Here is a 12,161-nt window from a genome sequence, read left to right on the forward strand (position 1 = left end):
ACTTCAAAATGAGAACCAGTTGAAGATGTTGGGATCCAAAAGGTGGATCACGTGTGGAGTCAAATTCAATTGCTCCTCTGAAGGGAGGAAGTTTGCATGGAACGCACCATCTTCTCTGCAAACACTCGCTAACTATTAGCTGAATGACAGTAAAACTTGAAAAAAAAATGGAAATGGATGATGTACTGCTTCAAAGCGGCATCAATTTGCTAGCAACAACAAGGAGGTTTTCGGTGCAGCACCCTGCAACCCTCAGTTGGTGAAAACCTTATTGCAAATGCAACTGCGCAAACTGGTTGGGGAGTACACATTTTTGCCTAGTGGGTTCCACGTCCACGGAGACCTTCCCCATACAACGTCACACCTCCAAAATCTGGTTAGAGGTCACGTGACTGCAAAAAAATAGATAACCTTTTTGCACCTCATAAGTTTCCCATGAAAAATTGAAGCCAAGTTTAAGTCACTTCGGTGCCTTAAACCTTTCAGACAGAAGCCATGGCCTTCCTAGACACAAGGCTAGTTTGCCAGAGTAATTCAAGGGTCCCCATACTAATCACCACCTAAAGTCCTCAGATAAGGAGGCCCAACAATCTAAACATGAACATGATGAATTATAGCCTCAGTGCACAGTATTTTCTTAATCATCTTGTCAGAGTATACAGTATCTTCCTGTTGTAATTTAGGCCTATTTACTCTTTCCTAGGATTTGATGTGCATGCCAACATCGAAATTAACCTGTAAGCACTCACATCTCTACGTGTCTTGCAAACATGCCTAAAAATCTGGCACAAGCATAGAGGAAGCAATCTGAAAGCAGACTTGGATTTGGCATTAAAACACAGAGTTACATCTTCAGGTTTGATTGTGCCAAACGGGGTTATGTTGCAGCCTCACACACTTGCAAACGACAACCGTGCAGCTACGGCTGGTTGTAATAATTTACAGTTGATGCCCCATAATGAACTCACCGAACTTGGATCTGTGCCCGTATTACTGGCATTACTGGCTGTTTTCCTGTGAAGTGTGAGGCGGGGATCAAAAACAGGAGGGGTGACGGTTAAGATCATCTCATGGCCATGTTAATTCCAAGCTAGCAAAGATATGTGACTTTGTTTTGGGGCTAATTATTGTTTTCTCTTTTAGGTGTCTGTTTAGGAGCGGTTGTTTCATACATCTGCTTTGACAGATGTTAGTCGCTGAATGCCCCAGAACTCTTATCCATATTCTACTAAAGGATCCTGAGGGGGGGGGAGTTCGCCCAGTCTTTGCGCTTCCACCAAGAAACTAATCTCAACTGAGTCGAGCTAGCAGTAAGCCAATAACAGGGCCATTCTGAAGAGACTGCGTGCTTCTTTAAAATAAAAGCCTTGCCTTTCCGTCACGTTCGATGGAAATTCAAATTCCTCAATTCATGTTTTATTTTGAAAATGTTAACCGGAAGTTTTGATTGTAGTTAATGCTAGCTTTGTTGAACGCGTTTCAGGCGGAGTTCGGAGTTCTTAAAACGTTTGGGTAGCTTCTTCAGCGCTCCACTTCGTCGCTCACTTATTTGAACTGACATAATTTTTCTCTGGGGCTCCTTGGAGCAGTAACAAGTTATGGAATATCCACATTTTCAGGCGGGTCAACATTTGTAATAGTTTTGTGGGTTTATTGCATACAGTATTTCTCTTGAGTGGAAGCGCTCCCGGGACAGGAGAGTTTTCTGGTGTGTAACTACTTTCCTTTCCTTTTTTTTCTCTCCCCTCATTGGATTTTTGGTGCACTCGTGCGATGTCACGGACTATTAAAAAAGGAGAAAGACATGTTTGTGAATAGCGTTTGTGGTTAGCGTGTAAAAGTGATTTGGGGTTTCTTTTTTAAACCAGTTGAGCAACAGCGACAGGACTATAATCAATGTGGTGTCAGCTGGAAGGACGCGGGGTCCGGATCTCACCTAAACGGTATGCCACACACGTACACTCAAAATAATGTTTAAATATTCTGCAGCGCAGCTCAATCGAAATACAGACACGTTTCTTCATTTATTTATGCAATCAGTCAGTTACAGATACAGGGGCGGTTCCATGATTTTGTAAATTGAGTGGCATAGTGGGGACCAAGGCAGTGGGGCCCCGCTGGAAAACATATTATATTATAATGTTTAATGAGAAATAAATACAAAGTAGAAAACTGGTGCAGAAAACACGGATTTCCAAGCTCAAGTGCCCTCATACAGATGTAGTAGACAAGTGTGAATGTGAATAACATTTTTGCAAAGTGAAGAAACAAGTTAAAAAGTCATAACCCTGCTTAAATATTAGTAAAAAAAACTTGTAGGTTCAACATATGCTGAAAGTACTTACAGTAAAAGAACGTGCAGAATTATGCAGAATCAAAATATATGCATTATACAATACATTATACTAGATCATGCATCATAACTGAATCTATATAGCTATAATAATTAATATTTATTAATATGATTATATTTTGCAATATATAACAAAAAAATGTAAGCTTTAAAATTATTATAAAGCACATTATTTTGCATACAAATTATAGTGGAGTAAAATCAGAAAGTTTCTATTAATACTTATTTAGTAACGTACTTGAGTAAGTAGACTTGCTAAGTTAGATTAGAAGATGGAAGCTTATCAGTGCCCTGGTTCAAAGGCACTGGTGAGGTCCTATCACTTTGAGGATAACAACCAGAAAGTTATATAAGTCAGGCTACTATAAGTTTAATAATTTTATATTTATTTATTTTCCCGGGCTCTCTTTTTAATTACATTCATGTATAAACAGGCACGAATTGATCATTATAATTTAATTTTTTTATTTGATTCATACTTTCTTTTTTAAAGCTCAGCATTTCTCACTTGATTGAGAAGATCAAGACGCTCTACGTGTTTTCCTTGGCAGCCCGACACTTGTAGGGTTTTTCACATGTTGTTTTCCTTGGCAGTCACTCAGGTGAGGTGAATGCTACCGAGTCACAACACAAACCTGCTGGTAGATCACACAAGTTGCCATTTTAACATACCTGCAGCTGATCTCTTAACTCCGCGCTGTCAACAGATAAGGGGCTGAATAGGCTTCGTGGGTGGTTTTTGCAGGTGAAAGTGCAAGTTTGAGTGTAATATAAATTATTTCATTACAGTTTTTAAGGTTTTTTTTACGCTTTTAAACAGAAGAAGACGCATGGCTTGCTTGCACCTCATTAGAAGTGTTTCCCAGTGTGAACCAGAGAGATCTACAAGTCATTTGAGAGAGGTGTCACTGACAGAGCCAAGGTTAGAGAGGAGGGGGCTCAATCCTGCAGGATGAGCATGGTACGAAACAATCACAGAGCTGGAATTAATGGGCTGTTTGCACAGCGGGACCGCAAGGCACTGTAAATGGATGTAAAGGCTTTTATTTTTAACCTCGAAAGAGGGGACGAAGCAGAGGGAGGACAAACATTTACCTGCATGTTTTTTCCATCTCACATAGTGTCACAGCCACTCCTGCTGTCAGTGTTTCTAATAGATGCTTTTGAGACCGTTTAGTCAGACCCAACCTGTGATTAAAATGTGGTGAAAGATGCAATCTGACGTGTAAACTGTTTTCAGGGGGAAGCTTCCCTCTGAGATCTTCCACCCCCATCGAGGGGGAGTTACAGAACTTCAAAGAGGCAGGATTAGTTTAGGAGAGAATGCAGTCCTAACACTGAATGCATTTTCCCGCTGTCAGATGGATGTGCCTGACATTAGCCACACATGTGGAACTTGTAAACAGACTAAATAGCACAGTAGCCATTGCCAGGTGTGGATCTGCTTTATGGCATGTGTTTCCTGGGGTGGGTCTCAAGAGAGAGCCAGAGGCACACTGTACCATAATTCCCCCTGATTCCTTCTTCCCTTTAACACTGGCAGGAGTCTGAACAATTTTCCAGGTGTCAGATCTACTCAGAAAAACACTTATGTTTATATTCTGTGTTTAAAGTTTTTCTATTGTTAATGTTGAGCAAGAGTTTTGAGTGACGGCACGTGAAGAATGTGGATTGATGCATGTGTTTCACGCTAACTTAAAGTGGCTTGATAATACAGAAAAATGTATGACAAGTTATCATCCATTAACAGGAAGTTAGTGTCTACTGTATTGTAATTTTTCAAGTGAATTATAAAAACTTTATCAGCTTCTTAAATGTCTTTACAAAATAATAAATGTCAATTATGTGTATTTAAAAGTGTCCATAAAAAAGACCGAATCTGTGTTCAGCTAAAAGCGCTGTTTAATGTAAGAACCAGAAAAAGCAGCACATTAATCTGATAAAAATGAGTTAAAAAAATAAATACATAGAAAGAGATATAAAGTAAAATGCTGAACTGTCAGAGCGAGGGGAAACATTGCATTTTAAGAGTGGTTAAAAACAAAGTGAAATAGGACAGTTTCAACCTGTCACGTAAAAATGCTCCCTGACGTATGCTCATATCTGCTGGGAATGTTGTATTGCAGAGGTTGGGAACAAGTTGTATCTTCCGCCTTGTTTTGACTGCTTTTCTGAAGCTTAAATGAATGCACAGCCAATGTGATTGCAGAGAAAAGAAAGCCAGCATGTGAGCTATCAAGGACTTATATTAATCAGTGCTAAGAAATGGAGTTCTTGGAGGTCTCTCCGTTAGTGTCCTCAAAGTTTAGTCTGTTTATTCATGGATTTTTGCTCGATGAGGTGGTTCCATCTGTTTGTTTAGGCTGTATATCCTGTGGTATTCTTCCTGTGCTGCTCATTTTGAAGGCTCTCAGGCTACGGTGATTAGGATTAACATAAGAGCGCAGCCTCGAGTAGGGTTTTACTTACTAGGTGAGGTTTTTGAATTAGACGGCCTGGGGTATTTGTGCATACTCATTTGTGGAGAGGGGGTGTAGGTTGCGAGGGCTTGAGTTTGGTCCAGACGGTGGAAGAACTTTGTGTCTAGCCTTGCAGGGAGAGCAAATGATGCATGTCATTGTGGCAAATGGAGCATGGTGATGAAGTGCAGCTCCTGCTGCTGCTGTTTTACAAAGAAACCACTTAGACGGTCAGCCTGCCTGCCCTCGGTGTGATGTCTGAGTGCTCCACAAAGGCCTTTAGGAAACCTGTAACTCCAACTGATCACATATTCCACAGCTGTCCGGGATATTTGATCCTGTACTTCCCCTTCGTGTTAACGGTCAGATTTATCACTTTAATTGGTTTCCATCACACAAAACATTTGGCAGGCCTGGTACACTGATCAGTAAACTAAGCAAACATGTAGCTCTACACGCTGAGGTGTGATTTGGCGTCAGCAGGCACTTTGAGCGGCAGCACCTTGGGTGACAGCATGAATGATGTCTCAACCAAACCTTGCTGCGTCTCGCTGGCAGCATTGTGTCCCGGGTGTGGTTCTATTGAGTTACAGGTCCTGTCACAGGAAGGATTTAGTTTTGTCACCACTCATTCACACACTCACTGATAGCCACCGATGATCCCCCCGCCCAGTCGCTCTTACACACCTGTTAAAACAAACAATTATAATATCAGCAAACAAACGAAGTCATAACATTCCGTTTTTGACACGTATTTTATGTTGCTGTGGTTTTTTAGAAGTCTGCATCCTTTGCCACGAAGGAGCCTCGCCAGCAACGTTACATCACTGACATTCCCATCATTCCATTTTTTACTCTTTCCAATTGACCTTTTCCCTGCTTTTAAACAAATAACTAAATCCTCACTTACCTCCCCCGTGTAGGCTCGTGAGTACTGCTTGAATACCGTCTCGCTGGACCTGCGGTATAGATTGGTGGCTGGAATATTTTTACTGTTAGTCAGAGGGCAACCTCACATTGAGTCACATGTGAGTCATCTCACTTTTTATTTCATTCACATAATGTCAGAGTTGACAAAGCAATTCACCCTAAACGTCCTTTGCGTGTCAGGAATTGTTTACATTTGGCTTACACGAGGGAGTGTGCGGTCTGGTTGACTATATTTATACTAACAGTTAGTTTTGATTTTCAGGAAATTTGCTCATAATTTTTTAGATGAAAAAAAAAGCTGTAAACTGTGCACATCTGATAGGTTGGCAATAAAGATTTTTGCCTTCAAATTAGTGGTCAGACAAACTATTGAAACCAGGAGTTTAACTGGTGTTTAACTGTATCTCAGGTCCCACAGCATAATTGTGAAAACTGTAATGTCTAAATATGATTCAGGTCATGAGTGAATTGGAAATTTATCAGCGTAATGAAGGGATCAGGCCTGTCATAACAGGATATTTACGCGTCTGTAATGTGTGTGTGTGTGTGTGTTACAGACAAGGGGAGAAGGAAATGACAGAGCTAACAAATTGGATAGTGTTGATACAATGCTACTCCCACTGACACCACAGTTCAGTTACACCAACATGGTACCCTAGCCTAAATAATAGTCATGTAATGCAGCAAGTATTGTATTATGATTCGTTTTATTGGTCTACATATATCAAACCTATTAACCTTATAAGTGCCACTTATTCTCCAAAAATCTCTCTGTGCATAGAAATCCCTGAATTGTTATTGTGGGTGTCATATTGTAATAATATTGAGCTCTTCTAAGATTCTGTGACCAGGTAAAATGGGCAAAAACAATAATAGTGAACTAACTAGTCAACAGTTAACTATGCGTTTTATGAAATTCTTAGTATGTACTTTTTATAACATAATATTGTGTATATGACCTAAAGGAGTTATACAGAAGAATTTCAGCTTCTTATTTTTGCCACACAAAAAGCAGCACTAAAGCCTTTTGTAACTACAAGCTGCACAAAGTTTAGATAATACAGGTTATGGCAGGCAGGACGTTTACAATAGCGATCACTCTATAATTGAAACTCTTCCAGGCTAGTGCAGCTGAATGCAGTACTGTATCCGTCATTAAATTTCCATCACCAGTTCACTCACAGCCCAGGTGTAAACAGGTAGAATACTTGCGGTTTATCTCAGCTGTATTGGTATGCTTTCTTATTATGTGTGTGTGTGTTTTGACAAGAAGGTATATTGTAAGTTACAACATGTAGAAGAAAGTCCCAGATTCTTGAATTCTGAAGAAAAGTAGCAACAGCAGAAGAGAAACAAATCATGCCTTTAAAAGCTTTGGCTGTAAAGTTTCTGACACACATACGTGCCAGTCTGTCGGAGGTGAGCTCTTCAAAGTGTGCACCATTCATAGCTGAACTCCTCTTGCAGAAACAAAGATCGACCTCGCTGTACCTATTTTTCCACGAGTTCTGCCAAGATTTTAGAGCCATACCTCAGCAGTTAAAGCACCAGTCTCATAAAGCTGTAGGCCACCAGTAAAACCTCTCAATTTACACTTTAATTGTGGTGCTTGGTTTAACTGTATAAGCCACAATTTGCATTGTATAAAGTAACGTTGGCTCTCTCTCCTCTTGTGTCTGCTCTATTTTAACCACCAGCTGATACGTCTTGGGAGTGATGCACTGGCTTCCCCTGGTTGCCATGGTGATTGCCTCGGCCCTGCCCTTCCCTCACAACCCCGTGTCCAAGATTGCTACTGCGACCGCCGAGCCTGGCTTCGACAAACGCAGAGAGCACCGGCATGACCCAGCCGCTCGCCTCGCAGCTGCCCCCGCGGACTACAGCTTCAATGGAAGTGCCTCGCAGACGGACTACAACATGACTGCTGCGCTCAGTCAACACAGCAACAGACAAAACCTCCAGAGCCGTAAGGATTATGTAAAACCTATACACGAAGAGACATTCAAGGTGGAGAGTCGAGGAACCCACCAATCAAACAGCAACTCAGGCAGCAATGACAGAAGCAGCTTAGATGTTCCCACAGAACGAGCTACACTCAGGGCCGAGGATGTTTCCCAGGATAGTTCTGTTCCCAAGGATTACAAAGCTGGCAGCACCAGCAGGTATGAATACGCAGGCTTTGTGGACTTTTCCAAGAAAGACAATCTTCAGGACGCTACTGATAGGCCATTGCAGGTTTCTGCATTGGAAAACCATGTGAGTCCTGCTACAACACATAAGGGTCAAACAGGACCAAAACTGACTGCAACTTCAGATCAGTTCAGAGATACACAAAAAATCGGGACAGCGAGCCAGAGGACCGTGGGAACTGGAAGAGGTTTTCCTAAAGAAAGTCTGACAATGGAGGATGGTCTGGGTCTGGGAGGGCTGGATAACATCTTAAAGGGAGACGAGTTGTTTCTCGATGCTCATCCTCGGGTCCTGTTCTCATCCTCTCCATCACCTCCGGAGGACCCACCTCTTTTGCTCATGTTAGAGACTGGCATGCTGGAGGAGGACAGGGATTGGGAGGAGCAGGAGGCCATGGACGAGCGCATCGAGGGTCACGGCGACCGCGCACTCGACAGGAGTACGACTTTGTCTTGGGCAGACTCTGCTAGATTAACCCGCGAGGGTGTCCATCCTGTTAAAAGGGATAAACGCTCACATTTGACTGACAGATCAAAGGAGGGTATTAGGTCAAGGGAACAGTCGGTGTGCGAGGCAATAAGTGTGTGGGTTAACAAGACAGAAGCCACTGACTTCAAAGGAGAGAATGTCAGTGTCTTACAGGAAATCCAGACTCAGAGAGGACCTCTACAACAGTACTTCTATGAAACTAACTGCCACCATCCCAACAACCGGATCCAGTCAAAGGGTGCTGTTGCATCAGCGAAATCTCTCAAACCTCGAGGGATAGGTGTGGCTGGGGGCAGCTGCTTGGGAGTGGATAAAAAACAGTGGAACAGTGAGTGTAGAGTCAAGCAGTCGTACGTGCGAGCACTCACCAAAGATAATAGAAACAGAATCGCATGGAGGTGGATTCGAATCAACTCGTCCTGCGTCTGTGTGCTGCTGTCCAGAGCAAATCCGGCAACGGGGAGGGAGGTTTTGACAAGAAGGGGGAGGGCTTAAGAGACAGCACAAAGTGAAGTGACACAGAGCAGAGCAGCTCTGACATCCTTCTGTGTGCACTTTCTCTTCCTCGTGGTCTTTCCTAGAACATGAGGGAAGCTATCTCTTCTTAAATCCAGACCTTTTCAGATATCTCTTTTCCTTCCACTACAACTTTATGTGACTTTTGCATTTAAAAAAACAAGAAGACCTCAACACTAGATCTTAGGGAAAATTGTCCTATAGAAATTTTACTTTAAGAAGTACTGTTTTTGTATGATTTATCTTTCATAATCTAAGTTATTTTTGATTAGTATGTAAGCATGTGTATGTCTTTGATATTAATATATTCCTATATATATATATAAGTGTACAATATGACACCAGTATACCTTTATGTATGAAGCTATGTATATTTGTGTGTATTTATAGAAGAAGCCTTCACGGGCTTGTAGGTCTCTCCAGTGTCTGATGATAATTCCAGCCTCTGGTCCGCTCGGGTTGTAAGAGGAAGGAGCGCCCCCTACTGAGGTTCCATTTTACTGCTCCAAACTCTCACCGTATATTTTACCATGAAACGTTACAGTTATGGTTTAACTAAGACTGCAGCGCGGGCACATGCTAGCGTGATTTCAGCCAGGCAGAGGATTTTTTGTGGCAGGATGTATCTGTGCATGTGGGCCTCACATGTGGCTCATGATTGTAAAAGCATGTGGTTTGTAAATTATGTGACACTTAAACAAGCTGATTTACCATCTTTGCGTTTGTTCAGTTGTCCTGCCAAACATGGTAATAAAGGAACTTTGTACTCAGTATGCTCTGAACTTAACTAATGTACATACAAAGTACAGCTTTCACTACTAGCTTTTTATTGTATTTTTTGCTGCTGAAATCTGCTGGTAAGAGGAAACGTGCCAAACATGCTTAAAAGTTGTAAAGTCCTCATTTTAAAAATCATCCATTACAAGCAAAAATTGTGGCTATTCTGTGTTCAGTTGTCTATAAATCCAGATACATGTAGTTGATTAAAAATAATTGCTTCAGGAAAAAGAGCAAGCCAAGACTACATACCTCCAAGGTTGAGGTGCACAACATGCACAAATCCCTACACACACTAGGATATCTACACCTGGATAACGTTTATGTTTCCTGAGAACATCTAAACTGTGTCTCCCATTTTTTCTGATTTTATTTGCATATGTATTTGTGAAGATATGACAAGAAAATGTCCATTTTTATGCCCCATGAAGGTGACGAATGTGTCGAAAAACATTAGTGGATTTACTTTTTGGGTCCGCACTAACAACAAAACACAAACCAATCAAATAAACTTACTGACACTATTTAAAGACAATAAACATGTATTTTCTATCCACAAATTGTATAATCCATGCTTTCATGGAAGTCCAAATACTGGATAAAGTTTAATTTTCTTGTCACATTGCAGTTAAAGGTCTTTAGAGAGGGTTTAAAAAAAAATCTATTTATCACTACATCATTCAGATAATGCAGTAAACAGCCAGGAAAATGTCAGCCTCACCACGTTTTTGTTTTTGTTTTATAACAAATGACGTTCTATAAATCAAGCTCTGAGTGACACATTAATGAACTGCTCTATTAAAAAGCCCTTTAAGATATAAACAGATATAAAGCTGTGATGTTGGGTGGATGTAAGTGCTACTCAGGTAGATTCCTGGCTCAGAGTGAGAGCACGCCTTTTAGAGATATGTGTTGTAAAATGTTTCTTTTGGAAACAGCAGCGATTGTTAAAATTGAAAGAAAGTGATATCACCAAAAAGTTACGTACATTGAGGTGGAGCCTTTTTTTGTTGCTATTTTATGGTTATAATGCAGGTGAGGTATTTTCTATAGAAATATGCCTGAATTTGCATTTTTTTTCTAGAATAAATTTGAACATCAGATAACGCCAGTTGTACACTCATCACTCACTTTATTAGGTAGTACTGGGTTGGATCCCGGCTTGACTTCAGGATTACCTGAACTCCATGTGGCATAGATTCAACAAGATGCTGGAAACATTCATCAAAGATTTCGGTCTGTGTTGATTGCCTCACACACTTGCTCTTCTTCTATCACATGTCAAATGGGCTCTATTGGAAGAGATGTGGAGGCTGTGGAAGCCATCTGAGTACAGTGAGCTTATCATGTTTAAGTGGCCAGTTTGAGATGATGATTTGAGTTTTGTGACGTGGTGCTTTTTCCTGCTGGAAACAGCCATCAGAACATGAGCACGCTGTGGTCAAAAGGGATGGACATGGTCAGTAATAATACTCAGACTGTGCTGTTTAAATGGCATTCAGTTGGTACTTAGTGGACTAAAGCTTGCCAAGAAAATATCCCCCATAACATTAGAGCCCAACCTCCAGCCTGAACCAGTGATGCAAGGTAGGATATATCCATTCTTTCACAGTGTTGCCTCCAAATTCTGATCCTGCAAATGTTTTTCTGGTCCTCTGATGTCCAGTTTTGGTGAGCCTGTTTACTATTCTGCGCTGACAGAGTGGCACCCTGTGTGGTCTTCTGCTGCTCTAGGTCATCTGTTTGACGTGTTGGGCGTTCAGAAATGCCTCTCTACATACCTTCATTGTAATGAGTGGTTATTTGATTTACTGTTGTCTTCCTATCAGCTCAAAGCAGTCTTGCAATTGTTCTCTGACCTCTGACTCCAACAAGGTGTTTTCACACAGAGAACTCCCACTCCCTTAAAAATCTTCTCTCTTGGAAAATCCAAGTAGATCAGCAGTTTCTGAAATACTCAAACTAGTAGAGTCACCCTTCTTCCCCATTCTGATACTCCCCATTTCAATTCCATTCACTTTTATTCATATAGCACCAAACCACAACAACAGTTGCCTAAAAGCTGTAAGATAAAGACCCTGCAATGTGACAGAAAAACCTCAACAATCAGACGACACCTAAGAGGAAGTACTTTGGCGACAATGGGAAGGAAAAACTTCCATTTAACAGGAAAAATCCTCCAGGAGAACCAAGCTCAGGGAGGGGAGGGAGACAAAAGACATGCTGTGGAAGAAAACCAGAGATGAATAATAACCCATAATTAAATGCATGGTGTATGAATATATATTGAGTGAATAGGGGTGAGAGAACACTTTTAATTCAGCTAGTTGTCTTGACCATGTCCACATAACTGAATGCATGGAGTTGCTAGCAGATATATGTGTTATTGAGCAGTATACCTAACAAAGTATCCACTGGGTGTACACCAGAAAATGCTGTTGACAGTC

General features: G+C 41.2%; 1 protein-coding gene across 1 annotated transcript; it reads left to right on the top strand.

Annotated features, from left to right (window-relative positions):
• Positions 1–1,476: 1,476 nt before the first annotated feature.
• Positions 1,477–9,708, top strand: ntf4 (neurotrophin 4). Its single transcript, XM_026164119.2, has 3 exons — positions 1,477–1,708; positions 1,869–1,943; positions 7,440–9,708. Exon 3 carries the CDS (start codon positions 7,459–7,461, stop codon positions 8,914–8,916), a length of 1,458 nt encoding a protein of 485 aa, XP_026019904.2. The 5' UTR covers positions 1,477–1,708; positions 1,869–1,943; positions 7,440–7,458; the 3' UTR covers positions 8,917–9,708.
• Positions 9,709–12,161: the final 2,453 nt, after the last annotated feature.

Source organism: Astatotilapia calliptera, chromosome 4 (genome assembly GCF_964374335.1).
Source record: "Astatotilapia calliptera chromosome 4, fAstCal68.1, whole genome shotgun sequence".
NCBI lineage: Eukaryota > Metazoa > Chordata > Actinopteri > Cichliformes > Cichlidae > Astatotilapia > Astatotilapia calliptera.

What these genes read in the sequence shown, in the direction of transcription:
- ntf4 (XM_026164119.2), top strand. Translation starts at nt 7,459, where the DNA reads ATGCACTGGCTTCCCCTGGTTGCCATGGTGATTGCCTCGGCCCTGCCC.